The sequence below is a fragment of the Chiroxiphia lanceolata genome, chromosome 23 (assembly GCF_009829145.1).
Source record: "Chiroxiphia lanceolata isolate bChiLan1 chromosome 23, bChiLan1.pri, whole genome shotgun sequence".
NCBI classification, from domain to species: domain Eukaryota; kingdom Metazoa; phylum Chordata; class Aves; order Passeriformes; family Pipridae; genus Chiroxiphia; species Chiroxiphia lanceolata.
The window spans coordinates 1,243,784-1,270,389 of NC_045659.1; the positions used below are offsets into that span (position 1 = coordinate 1,243,784).

The 26,606-nt window shown below is 54.8% G+C and overlaps 4 protein-coding genes across 7 annotated transcripts; all 4 read right to left on the bottom strand.

Moving 5' to 3' along the window:
* Window positions 1–5,576, bottom strand: SCN2B (sodium voltage-gated channel beta subunit 2). 3 transcript variants are annotated; one of them, XM_032709366.1, is made up of 5 exons: window positions 5,331–5,404; window positions 3,734–4,807; window positions 2,645–2,811; window positions 2,279–2,489; window positions 1–2,160 (listed from the first exon to the last, which is right to left on the bottom strand). In XM_032709366.1, exons 3-5 carry the CDS (start codon window positions 2,792–2,794, stop codon window positions 1,961–1,963), a joined length of 561 nt encoding a protein of 186 aa, XP_032565257.1. In that variant the 5' UTR covers window positions 2,795–2,811; window positions 3,734–4,807; window positions 5,331–5,404; the 3' UTR covers window positions 1–1,960. The 3 variants fall into 3 exon arrangements, with proteins under 3 accessions (XP_032565257.1, XP_032565254.1, XP_032565255.1); XM_032709363.1 differs by lacking the exon at window positions 3,734–4,807 and having other exon boundaries at window positions 5,331–5,576; XM_032709364.1 differs by lacking the exon at window positions 5,331–5,404 and having other exon boundaries at window positions 3,734–4,875.
* Window positions 5,577–7,204: 1,628 nt separating this feature from the next.
* Window positions 7,205–12,870, bottom strand: JAML (junction adhesion molecule like). Of its 2 annotated transcripts, XM_032709360.1 has the most exons (8): window positions 12,685–12,870; window positions 10,829–10,877; window positions 9,419–9,576; window positions 8,840–9,065; window positions 8,574–8,703; window positions 8,151–8,205; window positions 7,853–7,948; window positions 7,205–7,678 (listed from the first exon to the last, which is right to left on the bottom strand). In XM_032709360.1, exons 2-8 carry the CDS (start codon window positions 10,869–10,871, stop codon window positions 7,517–7,519), a joined length of 870 nt encoding a protein of 289 aa, XP_032565251.1. In that variant the 5' UTR covers window positions 10,872–10,877; window positions 12,685–12,870; the 3' UTR covers window positions 7,205–7,516. The 2 variants fall into 2 exon arrangements, with proteins under 2 accessions (XP_032565251.1, XP_032565250.1); XM_032709359.1 differs by lacking the exons at window positions 10,829–10,877; window positions 12,685–12,870 and having other exon boundaries at window positions 9,419–9,802.
* Window positions 12,871–14,061: 1,191 nt separating this feature from the next.
* Window positions 14,062–20,578, bottom strand: MPZL3 (myelin protein zero like 3). Its single transcript, XM_032709362.1, has 6 exons — window positions 20,489–20,578; window positions 19,324–19,490; window positions 18,712–18,922; window positions 17,887–18,052; window positions 16,966–17,029; window positions 14,062–15,064 (listed from the first exon to the last, which is right to left on the bottom strand). Exons 1-6 carry the CDS (start codon window positions 20,547–20,549, stop codon window positions 15,038–15,040), a joined length of 696 nt encoding a protein of 231 aa, XP_032565253.1. The 5' UTR covers window positions 20,550–20,578; the 3' UTR covers window positions 14,062–15,037.
* Window positions 20,579–20,838: 260 nt separating this feature from the next.
* MPZL2 (myelin protein zero like 2) lies at window positions 20,839–26,419 on the bottom strand. The gene is made up of 6 exons (XM_032709367.1): window positions 25,449–26,419; window positions 24,010–24,176; window positions 23,425–23,635; window positions 23,036–23,180; window positions 22,553–22,639; window positions 20,839–22,014 (listed from the first exon to the last, which is right to left on the bottom strand). The coding sequence occupies exons 1-5, from the start codon at window positions 25,501–25,503 to the stop codon at window positions 22,579–22,581; spliced, it is 639 nt and encodes a 212-aa protein (XP_032565258.1). The 5' UTR covers window positions 25,504–26,419; the 3' UTR covers window positions 20,839–22,014; window positions 22,553–22,578.
* Window positions 26,420–26,606: the final 187 nt, after the last annotated feature.

Genomic DNA, 26,606 nt, shown 5'->3' on the forward strand with positions numbered 1-26,606 from the left:
TTTGTGTTTTGTTGTTCTTTTGTTTGTTTGACTGTACAAAGAGCAATAAAAACATCCTACACTCAGCAGAGCACTTGGCAAGAGAAGCCCACGGGAAGGCGCAAACCCAAGGCCACACCACGAGCGATACCAGCCCCTCCTGTGTGTAGAGATATATATTTGCAGACTCTCTCTGCTGTGTACAGCTATGTACAGACAGATGCATTGGCAAGTTGCAATCCAAAGGATATAGTGCACGAAAGAAATGAAAGGCAGATGCAAGACTGGTCATGTGCAAGGCTCAGAGGCCTCTGGCCGCCGAGCTGCCGGCTCAGCCCCACGTGGAGCCGCGGGAGCCCGGCCCCGAGCAGAGGCGGTGCGGGAACACCGCGGGCACTGTGCGGGGAGCTCTGTGTGTGGGGGGTGCGGGACAGGCGGCTCAGCCCGGCCCTCCCCGGGACACGGGGAGCCACGTGTGGGACACGGCACATTCCTGCTGCAGATGGGAAGAGGAGCGGCGTGGGAGCCCAGCGGGGTGGAGCGGGATGGGGAGGGCACGTGGGGCCGGGGCGGAAAGCGATGGGGCAGAGCAGGGAGTGCACGACTGTCCCTTCACCCCCGGAGCTGACAGCACTGCCTGTGGCACTGCCGGGATGGCACCCACCCAGGGACACGGCAAAGGTCTCCCTTCTCCCCTGGCAGTGCTGCTCGTGGGTGACAGGACCCCTGGCACCTGGCCCTGGGCAGTGTCCCCTGTGGCTCTGTGCACTGCTCCTCTCCTGCCCCACGTCCCACCTGCCACGGGAGAAGGAAAGCCCAGGCATGGTGCTGCAGGGGACACTGCCCTGGGTCACTTGCCTGCCTGACCCTGGCGTGCTCCAGCCCCCACAGGTCACCTGCCAGTGAGGCAAGTGACACTGGGCACGCTGGCAGTGCATTGCCATGGCAGTTATGGGTTGTGCAGTGCTCTGCAGGGAGGCTGGAGGAGGCAGTCTCAGCATGACAGGGCTGCTCGAGGGTGACAGAGATGTCCTAACTCCAGGCCTGCTGTTGTACCTTCCCAGCAAGTGCCCAAAATCTCCTCTTCCTTCCAGCAGCTCTTCGACCCGAGCAGCCTCACCCCGCCGCTCCCCACCACCTCAGTTTGACACATCAACAGAACATTTTCCATTACCATTACCCTCCCCAAGACCACAAAAAAGTCAGCCCAGCGCCTTTGGCTGAGATGCTCAGACTCAAAAATAGCTCAGGAGGCAGAAGGGTACATCCCTTGCAAACCAGGAGCCATTAGTGGTTCCAAAACACAGCAAAGCTCTGAAACACCGTGTGGGCTCATGGTCATTACCCAGCGCTTGGCTTCCGAGCAGCCTGGGACAGTCCCTGAGGAGCACGAGCTTTCTGTCTCAGCACCCTCAGCACTGGCACACAGGACTTGCAAGGAGGAGACTGGCAGCTACCCAGGATCCCTGGGGATGGGAACACCACTCACTGCCTGTGCCCGAGGCACAGCAGGAACACCTCAGGGATGACCCATGACCCCAAGGGCAGGGGGCCACTGGCCCCTGCTCATGTTTTCCATTGGGACAGAGCACAGACAACTGGGCACGGGGCTGCCCAGACCCCTCTACCCCTCCTGGCACCCCCTGCTTAAGTCCTTCTGTGTGCAGGGACCACACTGGTCCCCCCTCTCCCACACCAGCTTGTCCCCAGCACCTCCTCACAACTCTGGCACTCAGCAAGGGACAGGTTGGTCCCAGCTCAGCCTCAGGGCAGCCTTGATGTGCTTCAGCCCCCCTCCCCAGCCCTGCCCACCAGGGCCAGGCTCCAGGGACCTTCTTCTCTCCGTGCCCTGCTCCAGGCTGGGTTGGGTATTTGGATGGAAGGAGGGATGCTCTGGGGAGACAGAAATCCTTGCTCTGGGAAGCACATCGAGAGGGTCACACTGTACAGGGGTGAGGAGGGAGGGGCGGGCAGGGGGGCACTACTTGGTGCCCTCGTCGGGGTTGCCTTCGCCGTCTGTCTTCCCTTCCTCCTCCGTCTTCTGGTCGTCCGTGTTCAGCCTCTGCTGCTTTTTCCGGCGCACACATTTCACCACCATCAGCACCAGGATCACCACGGCCAAGAAGCCGCCCACGGAGGCACCCACGATGACAGCCACCGTCGAGTCGTGCTTCGGGGGCTCTGGGGACACAGGGCACGGGCTCATGGCACAGAGCCACCCCCTGGGAGTGGGCAGGGCTCTCGCTCCCAGGGCCAGGGAGCAAACCCTGCACGAGGCAGCTGCAGAGGGGACACTGACCTTCAGTGAGCACCTTCAGGCTGATGCTGGCGTAGCCCCGGTGCCGGTCCGGGGGGTTCAGGACGTAGCAGTTGTAGATGCCCTCGTCCTCCAGCTGCACGTTTTTGAGGGTGAAGGACACGTCGTACTTGGCGGGGTTCCCCGTGAACTCCACCCGGTTCCCGAAGCGGTCCAGCTGCTTGTTCATGATCTTCATCCGGAACTGCAGGAACTGGGCAGCCGAGCAGGAGAGGAGGTGAGACAGCGCTTGGCACCCCATGTGTTCCCACCCGGGTACCCCCCTCCCTGCACGTGCTGCCCTGCCCGGGACCCCAAGGGACACACACGACTACTTGGAGCTGATCCCCAGCCCCAAGTGAGACTCACCAGCTCCTCCGAGCAGTTACTGCACTCCTGGTACGTCCAGTTGAGGGAAAACTGCTTGTTCTCCACCTTGTAGCAGGAGTTGAAGGTGCAGGAGAGCTTCACCGAGGTGCCATTCAAGGCACTGATGGTGGGAGGGGCCATGACCTCCATGCCCAGTCCCGGGGGTGCTGCCGGATGCAGAGGAGTTAGGAAGGGGCACAGAGCTCACCCTGGGGCCTGGCATCGCCTTCCGGGCACATCCACGCACACTGCATCCAACCAGGAGTGGGATTTCCTTACACAGCAGTGACAGGCAACAAGGGGAGCAGCCCCAGCCCTGGCACAGTCCCTTGGTTGGACAGGAAGAGCATCATCCCTGCTCTGCCAGGGCCGATGACCCCTGAGTGCCGTGCCCGGTGCTGACTCCTGCTGACTCGCAGCCAGCGCTGCTCCCTGCCGGTGCCCGAGGCTTTCCTGCTGCAGGATCCATAGGATCCATAGCGCCGTGCAGGGCTGGATGCAGCGTCAGCACACGGGGCCTGGCGCCACATCCGCCTTGAAATTTATGGCTGCGCTCATCAGATTTCGTTCCCAGCAGGACACGGCACGGCAGCGAGGGCTGGGATCTGCCAGGGCTGGCCCCAGGGGCTGCAGGGGGAATGCAGATGCTCCCCCCTCCCAGCAGCGCCCATGCAAGGGGAATGACCAGAGAGAGATCTGGGTCACTCCTGGGGGAACGAGGCCAGTCCCTGCTCCTCAGCCTGGCTGTGGCAGAGAAACAGGGGCAGTACCTGGTGCAGCTCCCAGGGCAGGACTCAGTTGGGACATGGGCAGGGATGGGGTGTCTGCGACCTGCTCCCTGCTCAACTCCATCCCTGCAGCTCCCCTGGGCTGCTGCCTGCCCCAGCAGCACCCCAGACCCAGAGCCTGCAGCCTGGAAAGGGGACAGGCTCCTGTGCAGCCAGCTGGCTGCAAACATCGAGGCTAAGCCCTGAGTGACACGGGGACAGAGAGCCCTGGGAGGGAGGGGACGATAAAGGGGGCCTGTGGCATCCCACAGGGCAGGGACAGTGACACTGCCACCACCAGGTGCTTTTTGGATCACCTCACCTCTCCCCTTGGGCTGCTGCTCTTTGCTCTCAAACCTTCTTCCCGAGGTGCTGCCGAGTCCAGCCCTGCGGCCGAGCTGGAGGCATGTCCAGGCTGCTCCGCTGGCCACTCCACTCCGCCTGCAAGCAGGGCAGGAAAGGGGCCAGGCTCTGCAGCCAGGGAAAACAGCCTTTCCCGAGCCACAGACACGGCTGCTTCAAGCCACAGGTCTCGCTGCAAGGTGTGAACCTGCAGCACCCTGAAGCTCTCTGGGGGCAGGGGGTGCCCTCAGGTATGGCCAAGCCCTGGAGACGGCTCCTTGCTGTGCTGGCAGCCGAGGTGAGCACCCTCCATCCCCCCCCAGCTCAGGGGGGGCTCCCACAGGGCTCAGGGAGACAGGGATGGGGACAGCTGGCATGTGGGGACGAGTCACAGTGTCCAAGGAAGGAAGAAGTGTCCTGAGCTGGTGTCACAGCCCTGCTACCCCATCACAGCTTTAGATGCTTCCAAGAAAACCTCCCAGGGGTGGGAGAGAAGAGCCAGGAGCTGGTCTGTCCCAGCAGGCCTGGTTGGGGGGTGTCCCTGCAAGGAGTCATTGTCTGAGCACCGCTCACACAATGCCCTGTGTGCCTGCAATTGGGTGACCTGGCTTTGTTCTGTGCCCTCAGGGTGCCCCCAGGGCTCTACAGGGGGATGAGATCCCACCAGGAGCAATCCTGTCACCCCAGCTGGGAAAACCACGGCCTGGCAGGGCTGCACCACAGCCAGAGGGTCCTCACGGGCAGCCAGCATGTGGTGAGCACACGCCCTGGGAGCACCCATGTGTGTGGGTCCAAACTCTGCCACTACCCAGCACTGGGGGACAGCAGAAGTGGGGGAAGAAGCCCCTAAAGCCCCCGGGACCGACCGTCCAGGCTGTGTCCTTCGGCGCCGCGCAGGCTCCCAAACGCTCCGTCATGCTGCACCCTGCACCCAGGGAGGTAAAATTACAGAGCATCTAAAGCAGACCTCGCTAGGTTTTGTATCCTCCTTTCCCAGGTTCTCTCCTCAGGGGTAAGGCAGCCCATCAGGAGCTCCAGGACAGCGTGAACAGCACTTCAAAGAAGTGATGCGTTCCCATTCGCGATCCATACCGACCCAAAGCTGCTGACACACGCTGCTGGCTGCGGGGCAGGACGCAGGGGACACATCCCCCCCCGGCCCGTGCAGCACTGCCAGCCCGGTGCCCACTCCTCCAGCCGCCAGCCAGCACCCCAAGGACAGCCACAAGCCACCGCAGCCACCCACCACCACCTCCCCGGCGAGGCGCAGCCCCCGTGCCCGCGGCAGCCCCCTCCTGTCCCCGGCATGCAAACAGCGGCCAGCGAGCGGGACGCACGGCTGGCTTGAGGAGAAGATGCAGCCGCAGCATAACCCCCCACCCTGCCCAAAAAGCAGGTCACCCTGGCTGGTGGCTCTCCGCAGGGTGCATGCTGGACCACCTCCGTGCCCATCCCTGCGGCTCAGCGCTGGCTCCCCGCACCGGCACGGGCTGGGGTGTGGGGAGGGGGGCTCCTGGTCAGGCAGGGGGGTGCCTCCCCAGCTGGCTGCATGCAAGGGCACCCGGTCAGACACTTACCCAGCGAGAGCAGCAAGGTGAGGCCAGTGAGGAACAAGGTGGGCTGCGGGAGCCAGGCTTCCGGGCTCATTTTTGGAGGATTTTTTGTGTGTGGAGAGGACGTGGTGGTGGCGTGGGTTTTGGAGGTGGTGGTGGAGGGGTTTTTTTTCGAACGCCCGGGTTATTTGCAGGTGACATATAACATTAGAGCCGCTTTATTTCCACAGCCCAATATGGCTGGAGCGGAGCTGGGGCGAAAAAAAAGCAGTAAATGCTGTGGTTGGTGGATTGCAGCCGGCGGAGTGGGAGGGCGGAAAAATTTTCCCCTGAACTGCAGGCGACAGCTCCTGGCAACTCCAGCTCCGTGCTCTCCGGGCGGGCTGTGTCACACGGTGGGTTCCCCCGGCCCCTGCAGCCCCCCTGGTTTCAGTGGGGCCGTGCAGATGTGTCCCCTTGGCTCTGCTGGAGGCTGGTGACCGGCCCCGCTCGCACCATCCACGGCAGCAGTTCCCGTCCAGCTGGGCCCGGGAACATTGGAAATGCCCTCCTGGAGGGGGCTGATCCAGGCTGGGAAGAGTAGAGGGTCCCAAGGAGGCAGCCTGCACAGCAGCCTGGTCAGCATGCCCAGGAGGTGGCACTGCCACGGGCAGGTGACCTGCAGCAGGTAAAAGCTCTCCTCACCTACGTTCTCCCTGGCCACTGCAAGAGCAGCTCCCTCGCTTCCCAGGGGTGCCAAGCTCTGCCATCCCCCCAGCAGCATGCTCTCCCAAAGCAACAGCCCTGCTCACCCAGCCCGTGGGACAAGGAAGCTCTGCCCAGCAGTGACAGAGCTACAGAAAGTCTTTGATCCCATTGGCACCATCGGACAAGGAAGTCTTTGGGCCCTGGACTCCAAGCCTGGCCTCAGGCTGCAGAGGTGGGAGCAGGAAGGGGTTGACATGGCCTCATGGAGACCAAAGGCAGAGGCAGCAGCTGCTCAGGCCCCTGGTTCTCCTCCCCTGGGACACAGAGAGGTGGAGTTTGCTGAGACAGCATCAGTGGGGAGAAAGGCAAGGGATGCCCTGGAGCCAGGGCACATCTTGCTTCCTACACACCTGGGGAGGAAGGGATGGGGCAACAGGCACACAGAGGGTCCTGACCAGCCTCAGGAGGGGAAACAGGACAGCTGGGAGAGAAGGCATCAGAGTGGCAGGGCAAACACAGCAACCCTGCTCAGCAAATACCCTCACTGCACACACAGCATTTCCCCTGCACGCTGGGCAGGCAGAGCCCACTCTGCTCTGCCACAACAGCTCCCACAACCCCACAACGGCAGCAGAGGTCACATGTGACCCTCCAACACCCCAAAACCAGCTCGGGCTGCTGGTTCCTGCTGTGATCCCATCCCTCTGCCTCCCTCCAGGAAAAGAGAGCAGGGTGTCAACGTGAACCAAGGAGGAGCAGCAGCGCTGCAGTCTCAGCAGTGGTGGGAGGTGGAGGGTCCCTGTGCTCCCTCCGCACCTGGAGGTGTCAAACATCTATATATAGAGCAGGAGCAGCGCCAGCACCCTCTCAGATGCTGCCCTGGAGGCCTGGGGGGGGTGTGCTGGGCTCCCCCCCGGCCAGCACTGCCTGTCCTGGGTATAGGGTGGGTGCTCACCCATGGCCAGGGGCTGGGGCAGGGAGACATGAGCACACACACACTGCCTGCAGGGTCTGTCCTGCTCCCCTCCACCCCTGTCCTGCTGCAAAGGGACCCCCTCTGTGGCCCTTTTGGCTTTACTGCTCCCTGGGGCCAGCCGGGCAGGTGCCCTGTGCGAGGCTGCACGTGGGTGCAGGGGCTCCCAGGCCCTGGGCCGGGCAGCTTTTGGACATCACATGCTTAAGCAAGAGGTAAAACGAAGACAGGAACAGGGAAGAGTCCCTGAGTTTTATTATCTCCAGAATAATACCATAATGGCCCCCGCTGCATGTCCCCCCTTGGAGATCCTTGTCTCAGGACCAGGCTTAAAGCTAGAGCATGGAGACTGTGCCCACTGTGCCCCCCTCCAGAGACCAGGGGGCAAGAGGGACAGGTGTCTCCTGGTCCCCTGCAGACAGCTGGGGTGGGCCATGCCCCAGCAATGCCCTGGTACAGAGTACACACTGAAGTGTCACCAGTTCTGGCCACCCAAAGGGACAAAGTGTCTTGGACACACCTGGCTAAGAGGCTTCATCTTCTAGCATGGCTATTTCTCCTGCTCTGGAGCCCGGGGAAGTGGCTGCTCTGGTCTGCTGTGGGGCTCCTGGCTTTGTCCATCACCTTGTCTTCCCTCTCCCATCCATTCTGCCGGGATCATCCTCTTGGACAGCTCCACGTAGACTCCATTCTCCCGGCAGTGGGAGGGGTGCTGCCGGAGCAAGGGACAGGGTGTGAGTGTCACCACAGGTACCAGGGGCTGTTTGGAGGGGGCAGGGGGTAAGGGATGCTGCTGCCTGGCACAGGGAATGAGGGGTCAGGCCTGGATGCCACGACCCTGGGCAGGGGGCAGTGATGTGGGGGATCACACCAGCCTTCTCCTCACCATGGTTATGTAGGTGTCCTCAACTCTCCTCTTCTTCTTGGCATCCTGTTCAGCCTTGGGTATCTCAGCTCCAGGGATTGAGCAGTAAAGCGCTTCCTACAAGGGGGGATTGGGATGTTTGGAACTGGGCAGTCCCCAAACACACAAGGGCTGCCTGACCCCACTCACAGGGCAGGCACCAGGAGCCACGGCTGTGTCTGGGCAGGGAATGGCACCTCATGCCTGGCCAGTGTGGGATCCCCTCCCTTGGCCTCCCCACACACCTGACCTCAGTGCTCCCTCCAGCCCCAGCTCTCACCTCTGCTTTGCTCTTGCTGTTTCCAATCCTCTCCAGGGCTGTGTTGCCTGCAAACCTTGTGGGAAGGCAACAGCAGTGTCATCTCCAGTGAGAAGCATCACTTGCCCCTCCTGTGCCTCCCTCCCCCTCCCGGGACACTGGAATCCCTTTGCACGTGCCTCAGCCAGGCCATCCTTGCTGCTGGCCCAGCCCAGAAGGCTTGGGAGCCAAGGAGGGACTGGCCAGGGCAGAGTGACACTAGATGGCAGCAGGAGCCTGCACCCCACTCCGGGGGAGTTGAACCCTCATACCTGGGAACCTGCCCTGCATGGGGCAGCTCAGGGTGATGCCTGGCTGGGGAGACCAGCACAGGGAGGTGCAGGGAGGTGCTTTGCTCAGCCCCATAATCCCAGAGCCCCATAACCCCAGAGCCAGCGTTGGTACCTCTTCCTCACGCAGAGTCCGGCCAGGAACGCCACCACCACGGCCACACAGCCACAGCCCACCACCGCCGGCCAAAACCCAGAGTCTCTCAGGGGTGCAGCCTCCTGGGCACCTGATGCTCCTCGTCCTTCTGGGGAGACAAGGCAGGGATGGCACCACGGGGACCCCGGCCCTGCTGCAGGAGGGCTGTGGCAGCAGGTCTGAGAGCCTCCAGGGCCTCTGCAGCCCCTCGGCACAAGGGGAGCAGTGGCAGGGCCAGCCCGCACCTCTCTGTGCCGGGGGGCTGACGTGCAGCACCGTGCGGTTCTTGAAGATGCTGCTGTTGAGCTGCAGCCGGATCTCACACTCGTAGGTGCCGCTGTCGTTCACGTGCAGGTCCCGCAGCCGGATGGAGCCATCCCGGCGGGAGAGGTCCCCTTCCCACTGCGCCCGGTGCTTGAAGCGTCCCGCAGGGACCCCACGGTTACTGTAGTAAAAAAACACCACCTCCTCCTGCTGGGGCACAGACAGCATCAGGTCAAGGGAGCCCAGTGGAAGGGCACTGCCCCGTGAGCCTTCCCTCCTCCAGAGCCCTCAGGTCCTGCTCTCTCCCTCTCCCCACGGAGCAATTGCCGCTCACGGAGCCCGGCTCGCACCCAGAGCGGTGCTTCCCCTGCAGCCTGGGGCCACGGGGTGTCCCACCACCACACAGGCAACCTTCCTCCCCTCGTGGAACCTTCCTCCTCTCATGGCCTGGGTCAGGCAGACAGGCTTCCCCACATCCTCCCCACAGCTGCCTCACTCACCCTCCCCTGCCACAGCCCCCGTGTCCCTCTCCACCACCCACCCCCCCGATCCTGACCCACCTGAGTGCCAGCCCCTGCCTTGTGTATCCAGTCCACCTTGCTCAGGGTCCAGCCCTTGTTCTCCAGGTCTAGGAAGTGGCACTGCAGCAGCACAGAGTCCCCAGTGCTAGCTCGAAGCTGAGGCTCTGTGAACACCCAGCCAGACCCTCCGCTCCGCTCTGCCGGGGACAAGGACAGCAGGATGAGTGCAGGGAGCAGGGCCAGGTGCACCCTGCCTGTCCCCATCAGTGTCTCCTCTCCAGGTGAGCCTGGGGCTCACAGCACTGGCCAGTCCAGAGGCAAAGCCCCTCTCTGAGCCCTGCTCCTGGCGTGCCTGGGATGTGGGGCAGCACATCCTCCCGCCGCCAGACCAGGGGCTGCCGCGCTCGCCGGACAAGCCGCGCACAAGGGAAGTCGGGAGGCACAACTCCAGCCCTCCAACGCCTCGGAGCCAGAGCCTGCAGCTCCTGCAGGGCTGTTCCTGTGAGTCACCGGCTGGGAGAACCTGTGCTGCCCTCGTCTCTGCCAGGCCAGGGGCAATTCAGCCGCTTCACACGGATTTCAGTTCCTCCTTCACAACCTGCCCATTTGGCTTCCTTCCCCTTTGCTCACAGGTTCCAGACCTGCGCTTGTACTTGTCTGGCCACATAACTACAGTGTGGGGTTTCTAGAGAAGCTGGACAGTGGGAAAAAAAAAACCAAAAGAGAGGAAGATCAAAGAGCACAGAGCTGACACAACCAGCACGAAGCTGCAGAGCGCACAGCAGGAAGGGGATTAAAGGTCTCTTCCAAACTAAACGATTCTGTGAAAAAAGTGGGCCAGAAAATGCCTCTGGAGCTCGTTGAGAGACACCCTGCATGCTCCAGAGCCTGCACTGGCACTAGAAGGAGAGGCTGAGGCTCTGGCAGTTCTCTGTTGGGAGCTAGGGGAGCTGATTCAGCAAGGAGCTGCTCTGACAGGTCGGCTTGTCCTCGTGTCTGAGCCACTCTGCTCAGCCTGTCCATGAGCCACAGAGGGCTGGGCCCTGGCCAAGCACCAAGTGCTTGTCTGATGTCCTGTAAATAATAAATGCAAAGTGCTTCCCAAACAGGTTCTTTTGGTCCTGACCAGTTGCAGAGCTGTAATGACAAATACTTGCCAGCAGAGAAGACCAAGGGCTGAGCTGCCTCTAGCAGAGCCAAAATCAATACCTTGGAAGCCTTTCCCTGTATTTAGACTTGATGAAGCTGTTCTACTTCTTTCAAGGCCTCGGAGCCTGGCTAAGTACAGGACACATCCAGGGATGCCATTGCAATTCGAAGCCTATATAAATGTGAGGTCTGCAGGAAGGGAAGATGCAGCACCCAGAGACCAGAGGATTCACTGGCACTCAGATCTTACAGCAAAGGCAGAGGGGAAAGAAGGCAAGGCAAATAAAACTTATAACTTACCCAGCCATGTCAGCACCAGAGTCAGGCTCAGCAACACCTTCATCTTACTCTGAAAAGAAAAGCAGATGTGACACAGGCATCAGGCTCCCCTGGGGCAGGACAACAACAACTTGCCACCAGCTCAAGGTTAGAGAAAGGTTCTGCTGCCTGATGTGCAGCCTCTCAAGTTGGGAGCTTGAAATTCAGCCAAGCACAGATGACAGACACCAGGTCTATGGTTTTTGAGGCTGCTCTGAGTCCTGGACAGGAAGAGCAAGCGTGGGGAAAAGGGCTCAGCCTGAACCCCTTTGTTTCCCCCTAAGTCACGAAATCTTTCCGGTGGTTTGGGGTCGAGACTCTGACATCTGAGCAGAGATGTTCACAGGAGTCAGCTCTGCTCACAGAGCAGTGAGATGTTTTGAATACTACAGAATCAGACAAGTTTGGTTCTAAAAATGCAGACCCCCCTCCTCCAGGACTAACCCCCCTGCCCCAGGGTGCTGCACAGGGAGAGAGGTTCTGCTGGAGCCTCTTGGGCTCTGTTCAGACAGTGCCATGTTTGGTCACTGGATTCAGCTTGACCTGCTGCACATCTCTCAAAATAAAGCTGACATTTCCTTTCTACACCTCGTGGATATATCCTGCAGCCCAAGAAAGGACTGGTTGTCATCATCAGGGGTGTGCCAACTGGTGTTAAAAGGAAGGCAAAGTCAGTACACTGCTTGCTGTGTCCCTGCTCCATGATTCCCAGCTATGGCCATTCAAAAATGCTTGACACATTTAAGGGCACAGAGTTACTGAGAGAAGCTCTCCTGCCTGGAGAAGCTGCACGTGGCAGTTGGATTTGAGGCTGCCATTACCAGCACGTGTTTTCCAGCACAGGCATTTTCGCTGCAGAAACAGAAAGACAAGAACTGAATCATCTCTGACATCTCAGTGCAAGGGAGAGGATCTTTACACCAGCCTCAGGCAGGGATTACAGGCCCAGAATTAGCTACTGGGTACCTATGGGTCTGTTCCAGGCGGAGGGAGTCACTACAGCTTTGCAGTCAGAGGTGTAAAACCCTCTGCCCTTGATCACCCTCCCTTTTCCACAAACAAAAATCCTGCAAAGGGGCAGCACACCTTCTGGAATTGTCTCAAATCCCTTTCAAAGCACAGTTTCCCCCCCGGGGGTCGGGTTTCTGGTGGTGGAGGGGCGAGCTGTGGTTTGGCTGCGCTGCTGCAGCTCTGCTGTGACACAGTTTGCTGCACGCACGACCCACAAACACAGCACTGCTCCTGCTCAGCTCCAGAGCTCAGCTGGGGCAGCACAGCTCCCTGCAGGAGGCCACAGCATCCTACTTTCCAGAGACACTGCCAAAAACTCAGGCAGAGCTGCACCCTCCCAGGAGCACCCCCACACAGGAGCCAAGAGAACAGCCAGCTTAGAGAACAGTCCTCAGCACCCTGAAACCTGGGATTTCCATGCTCAGAACCTCCTAAGCTCCCTGCAGCTGAGCTACTGAGGTTCTGGGCCTTATGTGCCATCAAGTCCTTCCAGGATTTATTACCCTGTTTTTGAGAATAAACTCTGGTTCTGCCTGGGAACACATCTTTGCAGGGTCTCCCCCTGTGACACACACCAGTCTGTGGGTGTTGTGATGCACCAGCTGGAAACAGCACCCACTCACCCTGCTGTTATTTTATGGTGCTGACACATCCAAATCACCTTTACCAAACAGACTGGGGGAAAAAAAAGACACAGATATCATACAGCCTTCACATTTCCCTTATTTTTCACATGGCTTCTGAATCTCCAGCACTTCTGATTCCCCGGTTCTCTTTTCAAGGAAAAAAAAAAAAAAAAAGTAAATATTATGGCAAAAAGTACTCACCCAGTGTGGCTTGGGGCAGTCAACTTGTCTTGCATGAAGGGTTCTTCAGTGGCAAACCTGGAGTATCTGAATTAGTTGTTAATAATTCAGAGTATCTGAACCAATTGCTAAATCATCTTGACGTCGCATGTGCAAGATATTTCTCCTGCCAGACTTGGTTCCTTCTCTCAGGTCCAGCTTGGTGACCACTTTCACAAGCAAGAGGAAGTAGATTAACAAATCAGAATGTGGAAGGGCTGCAACAGAGAGGTCACAACAACAGCAGGAGCATCCTGGCTGAGAGGAGATGATGGGGATGCAGCAGCTTCAGGAAAAAACACCTCACAGGTACAAACTGAGGCTCAGCCCCAGCCCTTCTACCGTGGCAGAACAACCTGATCAGTCACTATGTGGGAAGGCAGGGATGGAGAGATGCCTGGTACATAAGCTGTGCTCCCCCCTGGTTTGTTTTTGGGGAGCAGAGCTGGTTAGAGAACCATCCTTGCTGCAGGATCTTGTCCTGATGAGGCATCACTGAGAACCTTTGTTTGACTTTACTATTGGTGCTGCCAGGAGCCCCAGCCCAGCAGGCACCTCATGGGCTAAAGGACCCCTGTTCACACCCCTGTCACAGCTGTTCCCTTCAGAAACACCCTCCAGCCACTGCTTTCATCCACTGCACACCCCCCAGGCCCTTTGAGAACCCATTTTCACCCTTCCTCTTTCTCTGAAACACCAAAGCAACTCCTGTTCTCCATTCCAGCATCAGTGGCTTTCATGGCACACCAAGGGATTTCCACATGGGTGACAGAGCAAGAGAAAACTCAGCCTCACTCAGGCTGCACACCACTCACAGTGCAGAGTGTGCCTCCGAGGGGGCACTTCAGCTCTGCACCACAAAGGTTTGCTCAGGGTCCAGCCTGTTGTTTGCGAAGGAGCCCCAGCTGAAGGCAAACACTTTGCAGCAAACAAGTCTTTCATTTTCCCCAAGAACTTGCGTGATGTGTGAGCTCTGAGAGTGGAACAACAAAGCCACTTCCTCCAGGCTGCATAATCCCACCAGCAGCCTTTCTCAGGAAACTTCTGGCCCACAGAGGCATTATGTCACCAGGAAGCACAAACATTTTAAATATTACTTTATAGTAGGTAGGAGAAAAATTTATTTCTCCACCTGGAGATGGAGCTGACCTGCTTCTCAAGCAGGAACTTAACACACCTGAAACTTGCAGCCACCACAGAGCTGCCAAAGGAGGACTCGGTACCTGTTCCCTTTTGGGTTAAATCTGCTCCCTTTACCCATCACCAAATGACAATTTTTATACCCAAGCAGCAACTCAGGGCGGCAGTTTTATGAGTTCAATTATATTTAACCAAATAAAGTTATCCACAGGCCAAAATGAAATAAAGCAGTTTATTCGTAATGGCACATCAATATCAGCAGTAAAATTGCACCACACCTGTAAAGGGAGAATATTTGACCAATGTCACACAGGGGAAGGAAGCAGCAAACAGCAGCTCTTTAGGGATTCAGGGATTCCACTGCTCTTTGTCATTCATTAAGGGACAAGGTTGGTGAAAGAGGAAATGCTCTTCCTTTAGGGGAAGCAATGCTGCATGATTGGCCATTTCCCTAAAATGGTACCCAGGAGAGGAAGAAAACAACTACTGCAAACAGAACAATGGTTTGGGCAGTGCTCGAGTCCACGGTTGAGGTAGATGGGGTTGTGTGTCCCCAGATACAGAGTCCCCATTTGCACTTCTGATTAAAAAAAAGGTTTGTTTTCTATGAATTGTGCTTCACCTCTACAAGGAGAGGGAGATGTAGCCAGTGATGCAGCTGATTAAACCAAGAAATAGTCAAAAAGCAGTAGGTTCTCTTCGCTCCCAGGATGGCAGATGCCCCTTCATCAAATGGGTTTGGGTCACCAGCAAATACATTCCAAAAAAACTGAGAATAAACATCACCAGTCCCCAAAGATGAGCAGCCTAGAGAGCTCTGGAGCAGCCTATCCTTCAGGAAATTCCCTTTCAAGGGCTCAGGAAAGGAGGGATGTCACCAAAAACTCACAAATTTGCAAGTGAACCAAGATACGTTGGCAGAGGGCTGGAAGGACACAGCCTGTGCAGCTGCAGGCACTGCACAGGTGAGCTGAAGAGATTTCCTTTTTCCCCAATAAATTAGAAGGATTTTTTAAAAAAATCATTATTTTGTGCTTAAATAAAATTGAATTATCCCAGCAGCATCATTCTTCCAATCCACCAAGAGCAGAGCACGTCCTTCCACCTGCACTGGTTGTCCAGCAGCCTTCAGAAATACCTGGCCCCGATTTTCAGTGCTGCCATTTTGTTCTTTCTCCACAGATTTAGCCTTTCATCAGTATGGATCTTCCTCATCCGTGTCCTAAACAGGGAGCATGGGGAGAGAAATTGAGACTGTGTGTGAAGACATGAGTCAAGCCATGAGTTCAGCAGAATGCTGAGCCTGCTGGGCTTCTGACAAGAGCCTGAACGCTTCCCAAAGTGCTGCTGTGCTTGAGCAGGCCAGAGGACTGGCACAAACACTGGTAAAAATGTATGCAAATGTATATATATGTATGTATAAGCACTTGCAGCTGAATCTGTTTGACTCCTCACAGACACACAGACCAACCACCACAATATAACCAGCACACCAAGTGTGTTTTAAGAGAAGCAGAAGCTAAAGTTCAAACCAAAGATGAGCCATAAAGTGCAGCACAAAGCAAAAGCACCACCAATCCCTGCAGAGAGCAGCACAAATTATTGTTTTTTCAGCTACAGCAACCACTTATTTTCAGAGCCCAGACATCTGTAATTCCAACCACAGGAGACATTTTCTGGCGTCCCCTCGAGCCAGATCTGCAGCTCCCAGCTCTGAACTCACTCAAACTCCTCAGCTCTACGGGGGAAATCTCACTGACTCTCCAGTCACTTTGAGCCCAAAGAGGTTTTTCAATGGCTTTGCAATTTCAGTTGTTTGGTAACACATTAAGCATGAAAAAGCACATTACAGAAACCTCAAAAATGCAGAATCATTAAGGTGAGTGGGACAGGATTCTCAGCCACCTGATCAGACAAGTATTTCAATATCAGAGCAGAGAATCAAATCTGACAAAACAGTCAATGTGAGAGCAACAGGATTATATCACTCCAATTTAACTCCTCTCAAAGGATGAAAAGACATTTTTCAACTTTTGAGATCTCCCACTGCCTGACAGCATTTCTGTCACCAAGCTGGGGCTCCATCCTTTCCCATCTCTCCACCTGGTCCCTCCCTGCTTCCCAGCATGTCACCTTTCCACCTCTAAGGCCACTTCCCCTTTGGCACAAAGCATTTCCTACTTTCTGCACCCCTGTTCCCAACACTGCTGTATCTTATGTAGAAATGCAAATATTTAATATTTAACTTACATAATTGCTTGTTTTCCATTCTGTATCTAACAGAAACCATCAGCACACGCCTGTCTGAAGGCTCATGCATTTAGGACATTTTAAATGGCTGGCATTAGAATAGTGAATGAAGCAACACATATTTAAATACTCTTTAGCATATGTCCTGACTGCATATAAGAGATGCAAAGGTGCCTCAGGTCAGTTTGCTCAACAGGACACCATGGAAAAAAATGAAAACACTCAAATTACTCTGGAATGTGCCACACTGGTGGCTGTGGCTGCTGATCCCAGCACACAGCACTCACACAAAACAAGGGCAGCAGGTGGCAAAAACATTCAGTACAGTCAGCACAAGGCTCCTGATTCACAGGAGCTGCTCATGGGTAGGAGGAGAACCAGCAGAGTTAGAAGACAACAACACACAACAAGGCACAACAAACAAAAAGCCACAAAGAAACAAACAAACCAGGAGAGTTTAGAAACATTCTGTTGCAACGTAAACAGGGTGAAAGGAGGAAGGTCTCCAGAAGAGCAGCAGGGCTGCACCTCCTCTGCAAGGAGCACAGGGCATCGGGGTGTCCCTGCCTCCCTTCCCCACCACAGCACTGCCAGCCCCCCAGGCTGGTCCTGCAGGGCCTTCAGAGAAACTACACAGCAGCTTGCACTTAAATTCTGCTTTTTCATCTTAAAGCCACAGCTTTGGTTTCAATAAAGTCACACGAAAAATCAATTTGGTGGATCTCGAGACAAAACAAGGAGCTTAAGCCCAGCCTTTTGGGACACCTCCTGGACATCCAGAGGGGTTATGACAAGCTCCACCTGCTGCTCTTAGCACCTCCAATGAGCACCAAATTTGGCAAAACCACAGTGAAAACACCAGCTTTCACTTACCACACAGTTCAGACACCACGCCCTGAGTTTCCTGGAGCAGCCCATGCTCTCTGTCTGCTCAGGCCTGCAGAAAAGGCACGGGATTAGGTTGGACTTTTCCTCCCAAAACACACTGATAAGTCCTACAGACTCTGAATTCTATTTACACCACACGGAATCAAAGGTTTTTTCATCGTGATGAAAAGCCTTTGATTCTGCACAGCAAAACCAAAGAGAATAAAGGCTGTCAGGCCCCTCATTCTGAAGGCAGATATTTCACGTCAGTGCCACGAAGAAGAAAACAAGAGCTGCTATCTGGTTGGGGAATCTCAAAACTCCCATCAGAACACTGAAACAAAGCAGAAAAACCTCATTCTGCAGTGGATTGCAGCCCTGGATTCATGGCAAAGCCAGGTGCAGCTCCTGCAGCAGCACTGTTACCTGGCTGTTCTCACTACTGACTCTTCCAGAGCAGAATCCTCTCCAGAGGGGAATTCAGTCTCCAAGGCTCCTTCAGTACCTGGCACCTCTGCTCAGGCCACCACAGGGGAACCAGGTGGCATTCTTGGGTCTGTTCTGATGTTATGGACACTTCACACCAAAATGCAACACATAAAGCCCACGTAGGCAAAATATCTTGCTGACTCAGGCCGAAATAAATCCCATTACAGAAGTGAAAGACTGGCTAACCCTGAACTGCTTCTGTTCCACGGCTCACACGAATGACAGAAAAAGGGGATGTACAGCACGTGATTCGTGCCCCAGCCTGGGGATCTCCCAAAGCTTTCTGAGTGCTGAATGGTGCTCATGGAGAAGTAGAACCAGTGACTGAACCACAGACACCGAGCGCTGTGTGACAAAGGACAGTGGAGGAAGCATCCTCTGGCCTGTGCCGACAGGCCAAAGTGGAAGGACAGGCTTTGGGCTGCAGCCAGAACTTACTCATCAGACACCTCGATGGAAGACTTCTTGTAACCACCTTTCTTTTTCTCCTTCAGCACTCTGAATTTCCTTCCCATTCTCACCAGCAGCAGAACGACCACGATGGTGGAAGGGAGAAACACGGACAAGGAGAGCAGGGCTGCCGAGGTCAATCGGAAGGAGAGGCCTGTGGGGAGACATCAGCATTCCAGCAGTGAAACACAGGGAAAGAAAGGGAGACAGAGCCTTCCCCAGCCTCTGGGACAAATGTCCACACGCAGCTTGGTGACCTTCTCATGTGAAGCACAGCGCTGGCAGATTGCAGACAGCCACCTCTGCCACCAAATCTGTGGGACTCCTGTCACAAACCCAGCCCAGGCGAGAGCTTTAGATGCAAAGAACTACAAAGGAAGGCAGGTCACGACACAGTTCCATCAGCACGCCTGAGCTGCAGATTTGGGGCAGGTCTGGCACGCAGGGCAGATGAGGAATTGAGTGTTACTGACAGTCAGTGCTTGTGATGTGGGTGTTATTTTTAGGCCAATATTTCCTCATCGTTTAACTTGTTCCGCTGCAATATGGGGAGGCTGAAAGTGCTGAACAAAGGGCACACTTTTGATTTCGGTTATCACCACAGCTCCCTCTCTCCCCTCTTGCCCCAAATAATTTCAATAGCTCTCAATGTATTGAGCTGAGAAGGCAGGGCTGAGGTAACTCCTGCTGAAAGTTTAACATGGAACTCCAGGGAACGTTTTCCATGTGATGCTCAGACTCCCAGGATCCCGACAAAGCCGCAGTGCAGCTCTGTCCCACAGATGAGGCCAAGCCATGGAAATGGAGCCTTACCCCTCTCTGTAACCTCCAGCACAGTCTGGGGGATGTTGTGGTACACGTCTGGAGGATTCTTCACACTGCAGAAGAACGTCCCGTTGTCACTCAGCTCGGGGCTCCGGAGAGCGATGGAAGCGTCACCACTGGCAACATTCCCGACCCAGGATATCCTGTCCTTGAACTTTCCCACTGTTGTTGGGTATGGAACAGACTGGTAATGGAAAACCTAAAAGGAGGCAAAGGCAATAGTTGTGCCAATAAAACACTCGTCCAAGAAAGCAAAGAGAAATGCTTTTTTGGGTTGAAATTACATTAAGAGGTCAGAAAGAATACTTCCTATGCAAGAGAAATAAAGCCACCAATCAGATCTTTACAGTCATACTATGGCTACAGTGCACAATGCAGCACTTGTAGCAATCCCCAAAACTCATCTACTTTATCATCATTCTGCTATTTTGCATTTACATAGAATATTTTTCCTCAAAGAGCACCAAAGGAATTTCACATGGGACAGAAGATGACAATGAGTCCCAAACCACAAAGCGATGCAGCAGCTCAGTAAAGCAAACAGAAAATTCAGATTTTCAGCAGGCACAGAGACCTGGTCAGACTCCCTGTTCCACTTACTGTCTCCATCGGGCCCCCAGTGAGGGGTCGGTATGTCCAGTACACCACGAGGCTCTCAGTGATGGGGGAGCTGGATTTGAAGGAGCATTTCAGCAGGGTTTGCTCACCCACTACAGCTGTCACTTTAGGACTGGCTTTAATTTCCAGGGAAAGAGCCTTGCACACACCTGATGGAACAGGCACAAAAGGCAAGGATTAAGTTACCGGGGAGGCACAGGAGTGTTGATGTCCCAAAAGTATCAACACAGGTGCAGGTCAACGACAATTCAAAGGCTAAAACAGGGCAATAATGACATCCTTCACAATGAAATTTGAAGGAAAGCAGACAACGCCCATGACCTACTCTCTGCAGGGCTGGAGCCTGCTTATATTTAGATGTGGAGGTAAAGAGCTGAGAAATGGGATCAGATGCCTCTCTGACGAGTTGCAAAGTCCCAGCTTTAGGTGCTTTAAGGCACCTTTACTTTAAGGTAATTTAGGCTCTGTGTGTCTCGCCACAGCCCCTGAATTCCACGTGCACCGGGGTCAGGAGTCACCCCGCAGCAATAAGAGCTCTCAGTTCTCGTTTCCAGCGTGTGAAGCCCCTCCTGCCCGGCTCACCCGCTGCGGGGCTCGGCCCGCACAGCGCTCAGCGGAGCATCGCTCACCTCCCGCCCTTCCCAAACCTCCCGCTCCCGGCTTAGGAAGGAGGAGACGGGAACACTGGGCAGGAAGTTCTGCCCCGATGGTCGCACCTTATTCCGCTGCTAGGCGGGCTCCGAGGGAGCAGGAGCAGGTTTATAATTCCCCGCCGCTTCCAGCGCCCCGCACGGCGCGGCCGGAGAGACCCGCGGCCACCCCCGCCCCGGGACGGTCCTTCCCGAGCCCCCCACCGCCCCATGGACCATCCACCGCTCCCGGACGGCCCTTCCCGAGCCCCCCCACCATCCCCCGGAGCACCCACCGCCCCGAGACAGCCCTTCCCGAACCTCCCACGGCTCCATGGACCATCCACCGCCCCCCGGAGCATCCGCTGCCCTCGGAGCCGCATCCCGGGCGCCCCTCGCCCGGTTCCCACGCGGGACCCTCCCCCCCTTTCCCCGACCGGACCGCGGGCAGAGCTGCTTCCATCCCGCCCCAATCCGTCCCGTCCCGGCCCATCGCAGCCCCCGGAGCGCCCCGGTACCGAGCAGCAGCAGCAGGACCCCCCGCGGGAGGAGGCGGCCGGCGGCCCCCGGGAGCCGCATCCCTGCTGGGCTCAGCCCCGGAACATGGCGCTCACCTGGCGCAGGTGAGGGCGGGGCAGCCCCAAAATGGCCGCCCCACCTGGGCACACCTGGGGCGGCCGCGCGGCCCCGGCCGAGCCCGATCCGGGGGCTGAGCGGAGGGTCCGGACACCCCGAACTCCCCAGCCCCGTGTCGGGGTCGGCCCCTAAATCCCTCTTCGGCACTTTTTGGGTGCAAACCCACTCATTTGAGGTGCCTGGAGCTGGGGGGGGGTCCCGAGTCACAACCCCCCTACTCACCATCGAGGCTCTCAGCAAAGTGCCTTTATTGGTGACACAGGTGGTTGAAAATGCAAACACCCAGACAGGTAACGTGGCCAGCATGTTACAGGTTATAAAGCCATAAAGACACTCTTCAAACAAACAGGGCTCTGTTTTGATTTGGGGCTCGTTAAATATCACAACAGGTTTCACCTGGGGCTGGTTAAAAACCGTTACAGCTCTGCAGGATCCCCCAGCTGGGGCCTCCTTTGCCTTAATTAAGCCTGTGTGAGTACAGGGCATGGGCTGAGTGAGTGCAGGTGTGGGGGTCACCTGGGCAATGAACAGCACTTGGAGGAATTGGGATATTGCTGCTGTTGTTGGAATCCCAATCCCCTTCTGCTGCAGCACCACACTGAGTGGGACCTCACACCACCAAGCATCACCTGCTCAGGGATGTCTCTGAGCTCAGAGACACTGCTAGACAAAATTCTGGGGTGCCTGTGACAGTGGGCATAAGGCTGCTGAGTGGGGGAAAGAAGCATCCTGGCTTAGAGAGAAAGGGTGAGGGGGCTGGAGCCAAAGGGAACATGGGGCAGTGCTGGGAGTGAGAGAAGGAGAGGCAGTGACCTCAACCCCCAGAGTTAAAAAACCCCCCAAAGCTGCAAGAGATGGATGTGAAAACCAGACTGACCGGTGAATGTTATACCCTAATAACAAACAGCACACATTGCCCAGCTCTAACACAGTCCATTTAAAGTAAAAAAGAGATTTAAAGTACACTTGTTGAAGCAACTGGCTGCTCCTCTGCTCCCTCACTGGTCAGTCTCTGTTTTCGTGATGCCAGGGAGGATCTCAGGGGAGGAAAAACAGGGCAACACAAAGGCACGTTGTGATTTTTAAGGTGCAAGAGTGCATCTGCTCAAACACTTCCAAACCCTCGCTCAGTCAGACATCCTGGCGCTTTGGTCAAATCTTTTGGCGTTTTTTTCATCTCCAGAGCAACTTTCTTCACATTCCACGGGTGTGAAGGTGAAGTTCCTCGTTCGTGGGGCAAGTTCCTCCTGCTTTGCTTTGCTGAAGGGAATTCACAACTCGTGCAGTGTCACCCTCTTTCCTTGCCAGACTTTCAGGTGGAGCAGAGGTACCACACTCACAGCGTCTGTAATTCGCCTTTGTTCTAACAACCCAAATTACAAGCTTTCACCATCTGCTTTGGAAGTACCTAAGAAGAAAGGTTATAAGAAAAACAAACATTCATTACTCAGGGTTATTGCTGAAAACAAAAATAATGGAGGTAACTGCTGACCTCAGAGATCAAGTGGGTAAAAGTTACCCTGAAATGTTTAAGCAAAGCCAGCAAATACGGAAACACCTCCAGTCTTCCTGCAGCAATTTTTAAACAATAGAGATTAAATGAGTTAAAAAGGCAGCATTCAAAACTGACAAAAGGAAATTAATTCATTCCTCTTTATCCACAAAGCAGGAATGCCACGGGAAGCAGCGACAACAGCTTTCCTACAAGTGATCCTCAACACTAGGGAGGAGAAATCTCTTGTAGATTTAAGAGGCAGCTTCTCTCCACTGCCTGTTCAGCTGGGAGTCTCTCCTGAAGGATCCCCAACAGCAAAGCGTTACTGTGGTCTCAGCTCTTTCTGCTTATGGCCCCCATGGCCTGTTGACTGGAATAGCAGTGAAATACCTGAGGAAATCTGTCTTAGAAAATCCCCAATAACACCGAGATGCTAATTAGAGATGGATACCTGCATTGTATACACCAATTAGACCTTTAGTCTTCTAATGGACTGGCTTCCTTTTCTTCTCTCATCTTCAGGCTCTCCTTTTCTTTACTGTTATTAAAAGAAAGGGGGGAAAAAAAGAAAAAAAGCCCAACTGAGTGTCAGATACCCTGAGCAGCAGGATCTGAGTCACACATGGCACAGATAAGGGGTCACATGGTGAGATGGGTGTGTTACAGGTATGGTGACCACAGTGCCAGGCCCAGGGGATGGGGATCATCTGCCAAATACTACCACAGGAATGAGGAGCCACTGTGAAGGGCAAGAGCCAAGGGAGGACTGCAAAGCTGGTTCATCCTGGGGCTCTGCTCTGCCTGCAAACACGCAGCCAATTGCTGCTAATTGTGTTGGCAGCTTTGCATTGTAGATGCCCAGTGCAGGGGCCAAGCCAGTAATTCCATTTGACAAGCTTTCCCAGGAGCCCTTCCCTCCCTCCTCTGTCCTTACAGTTCAGTGTCTGACGCCCCCGTCCTCTTCTCCTGCGCTTTCTGGCGTCGCTGTCGACAGATAATCACAGCTAACACCACCACGATCATCAGGACAGAAGCAGATCCGACGGCCACGGCCAGGAAATGGATTTCTGAGAAACTCACTGTGTGGAGAGAGACAGGGACATGAACCAGAGGGGCATAGGGGGGCTGTGGCGGGAGGAATGAAGCTGGGAACCTCCATCTGTGAATAGAACCTTTCCTTAGGCTCCTTTTTCCCCCTGTATCCATTAACCACCCTCATGCTTTACACTTACAACCCTTTTTTCTACCGTAGTTTTCCCAAACTGGGAAACTGGGAACTGGTGAAGTTCACAAGACCTCTGGGGGTGGTTCTCGGCCTCTCACCTTTCTGCACGACCCGGAGCCGCACTTCCCCGATGGAGCCATAAACATCTGGCCAGTTGGTCACCTGGCAGGTGAAGGTGCCGTTGTCGGTGGGCTGCAGGTTCCAGATGATGATGGAAACGTCCTTACGCTCCACATTCCCATCCCAGGTGACCCGGTCCTTGAACCGCCCCGAGGGCGGCTTGTAGGGCTCCTTCAGGTAGTAAAACACCTGCAGGGATCACAGACACACAGAATGGCCTGGGCTGGGGGGGACCTCGGAGATTCCTGTGCCCTGCGAGTCCTGCCGGGTGCAGGGTGTCAGCTAAGACAGGGCTGAGGTGTCAGCAGGCACCAATAGTTCATCAGGCCACAAACAGTTCAACCAAGATCACCCAAAACTGAGCATGAGAACATTCTTCAGCCAGGGTCTATAAACAGACCTCACTGCTCAGGTTAATTGTGACAGAGGAAAGGCCCCAGTGCCCAGAGCTGTGGGTCTCGGGTGTGGGTGCCCACCCCCACTGGGCTCACCCAGTGCTGGGCCTTGGGACTGGTTTGTTGGGGCAAACCAGTCTGAAATGGAGAGTAAAGATCTCAGCTCACCGGCTCGTGGGAGCTCAGGTCCTCGGGCTGGAAGTTCCAGGTCACTGCGAGCTGGGGGCTGACGGGGCTGCTGCTGGAGAAGGTGCATTTGAGCCGCTGGTTTGTGCCGTTCACAGCAACCACCTCCTCCGAGGTGTAAACTTCCACTGCTGCTGCCAGCCAAAGTGCTGCGGGGAAAACAGGGGGGTGAGAGCCCATAATCACTGCCGAGGTGTGAACTCATCACTGCTCCTTATCAGTGTGTAGTCTGAGCCTTATCTAGCCCTGGAAATAATTGTCTCGGGCACAGAGATAATTCCTCAATGGGTGATCCTGCAGATTTCTTGGAAAATCAGTCCTGCCATTAAAACTGGACTGCTGAGACCCAGCAAACAAGGGCTATTTCCCATGCTAGAACTTTCTTTATACACTTTGTACTCTCAGCACGGTGAAAACTGCTCTTACTGATGGAGGAATGGCCTATTAGAGGGTTAATAGTCCAGCTGGACAACTGCGGTCAAATACAGTCAGGCTGAAGAACTCGAGAGGAAATCCTCAAGGTAAATGTGGCAAAGAAACATCCTCTGTTAACCAAACCATCACAGCTGCTGACTTATTCAAAAATAAGTGTGCCAGCAAGGCGCAGAAAGGAAGAAAATGAAAAATAGGAAAACCAAAGGAGTTCTAGTGAAAAAGAAAAAAAAATTATTAATCATTTCCTGTCACTTTAGGAAGTTAACTTGCCCCTGTATGATCCAAGCCAAAAAAGGTTATCTAAGGTTGTAAAATCTGGCTTTATAATAAAGACATATTTGAAAGTAATTTATAACCAAAGACTTCCTTCCAAATAATCTCTTATCTCAAAGGGGAAAATATTTTGAAAACATTGAAGGTGTTCGCATTTGAAAAGCTTCACTGGCAGAGATCATGTTTCTCATCCAAAGATTCAGTGCCAAATCTTTTAAGCACCTTTAAAAAAGAAAAACTGTGGGAAATAAATCTAAAGTACTTTTTTTTTCAAGACAGATTACATCCGTGAGCTGATGCATTTAAAACCCAGTGTTCTGATATAAACCACCGAAAATTCAAGCGAGTTTATTGTCAGTCTGGAATTGTTACTGTGTAAAGGATCCGAACCCGAGGCTCCTGAACAATCTCTGATTGTTTAGGAACAAAGGTAGCAAAAAAAAAAAAAAAAAAAAAAAAAAAGTCTTGGACTAAAGTTCAGATTCCCGGCAGGAGAGAAAAAGACGTCGTAACCCGAGCTCAGAGGGAGCTCGAACACGCCTCAACCTGTCTGAGAAGAAACTCAACCACGTCGTGTCACTGCCAGCGAACCCCGGACAGAAAGAACCGCAGCACTAGGACGGGAGCAAAGTCTCTGCCTTCTAAAGTAAGGGATGGGAAGAGGAGAGGCAGGATGGCAGCGAGGCCAGGCAGGGCAGGTTTCCTTTCCTTACCTGGGAGCTGCGCCCCGAGGACGAGCACAGCACCCGCCCAGGTGCGGCCGCGCATCGGGGACACCCGTCCGTGCTCCCGTGCCAAGAGAAATTCCCTTCTGCTTCTCGAAAACTGGGTGGAGGATGAGTTTCTCAAAGTCTTCCCAGCACAGCAAGGCCAATTCCTTCCTCCCAGCTTGACCTGCAAGGCCGAGAGCGCTCTCAGTGCTCCCAGTGCTGGAGTCAGCGCTGCCTGCCCGGGCACCGTGGGAAGGTGTGGCAGCACCAGGCACTTCTGGGTGTAAAACAGGGAGATTCTCAGGGTAAGATTAATTTCTTCTCCCTCCCATATTCCTTTGCTCTTTTGTGTTGCAATCTTTCCTCCTCCCAGCTTCCACCTGAAACCACTCCCCTCTTGTGGGAGGTAGCTGTGCTCCTGAAATAAAGTTTGCCCGAAGGTGTTTGTAGAAGGCTCAAAGGAACGAGGGCCGTTTGTTTGGCAAAAAAACCCAAACCTGCAAAGAATTCAAAAAGAGCAACCCGAACCAGACTGTGACAGCAGTGTGGGCACAAATCCAGAGGATGGAAGTGTCCCACAGATACCTACAGTACAGCACAGAGAATCTTGTGCCTGCTAACACGCCTCTGCTAAGGGCTCTGAGACACCAAGTGTCTCTATTTTCACAGGAATAATTTGGCCCTGTATTAACCCTTCATCACTGCATCTCCCCAGATTTCCATTCAGTTGCCATTCCAAAACATCATCTCCTTCTCTTTCATTGCCACTCGGGATAAATATCAGGCTGGGGATTGTTCTGGTTGAGTTTAAAGCACTGCAAGGCAGCTCCTCAGCAGCCAATTTGCAGTCACTTCCTATTTCTGCACAGGACTGGGGAGAGGGTCTGCTCCCATCTTTGCTTGCAGACTTTTAATAATCTTCATCTTGTTTCAAACGTGTCCCTCTCACACTCACTAGTAACTAAGTTATCTGACGTTTCATTTTGAAACTGAAATAACTAAAAGAAAGCTCTGACAACCAAAGAGAGCACCCCAATAAATGAAACAGGGCCCACAACACTGGGATTAGCCATGTCAGTAAATGGGGAATTCCTGGGAAGGAGTGAGAAGCCAGCTCCATCCTCCAGGTGTCTGGGAGGGAGTCCCTCGAGGTGTGAGGCA

Coding starts and splice junctions, on each gene's coding strand:
- JAML (XM_032709359.1), bottom strand. CDS start 9,643: ATGGGGACAGGCAGGGTGCACCTGGCCCTGCTCCCTGCACTCATCCTG. Junction 8,704..8,839: donor CAGCCCCCCGGCACAGAGAG/GTGCGGGCTGGC, acceptor TTGTCTCCCCAG/AAGGACGAGGAGCATCAGGT. Junction 7,949..8,150: donor ACAGCAAGAGCAAAGCAGAG/GTGAGAGCTGGG, acceptor CCCCCCTTGTAG/GAAGCGCTTTACTGCTCAAT.
- MPZL2 (XM_032709367.1), bottom strand. CDS start 25,503: ATGCGCGGCCGCACCTGGGCGGGTGCTGTGCTCGTCCTCGGGGCGCAG. Junction 24,177..25,448: donor CCTCGGGGCGCAGCTCCCAG/GTAAGGAAAGGA, acceptor TTTTCCCCGCAG/CACTTTGGCTGGCAGCAGCA. Junction 22,640..23,035: donor GGGGCGTCAGACACTGAACT/GTAAGGACAGAG, acceptor TTTTAATAACAG/TAAAGAAAAGGAGAGCCTGA.
- SCN2B (XM_032709363.1), bottom strand. CDS start 5,400: ATGAGCCCGGAAGCCTGGCTCCCGCAGCCCACCTTGTTCCTCACTGGC. Junction 2,490..2,644: donor GTAACTGCTCGGAGGAGCTG/GTGAGTCTCACT, acceptor TCGGCTGCCCAG/TTCCTGCAGTTCCGGATGAA. Junction 2,161..2,278: donor CCTGAAGGTGCTCACTGAAG/GTCAGTGTCCCC, acceptor CTGTGTCCCCAG/AGCCCCCGAAGCACGACTCG.
- MPZL3 (XM_032709362.1), bottom strand. CDS start 20,549: ATGCGGCTCCCGGGGGCCGCCGGCCGCCTCCTCCCGCGGGGGGTCCTG. Junction 19,491..20,488: donor GGTCCTGCTGCTGCTGCTCG/GTACCGGGGCGC, acceptor CTGTTCCATCAG/GTGTGTGCAAGGCTCTTTCC. Junction 18,923..19,323: donor CTGGGGGCCCGATGGAGACA/GTAAGTGGAACA, acceptor GCCTCCTTTTAG/GTTTTCCATTACCAGTCTGT.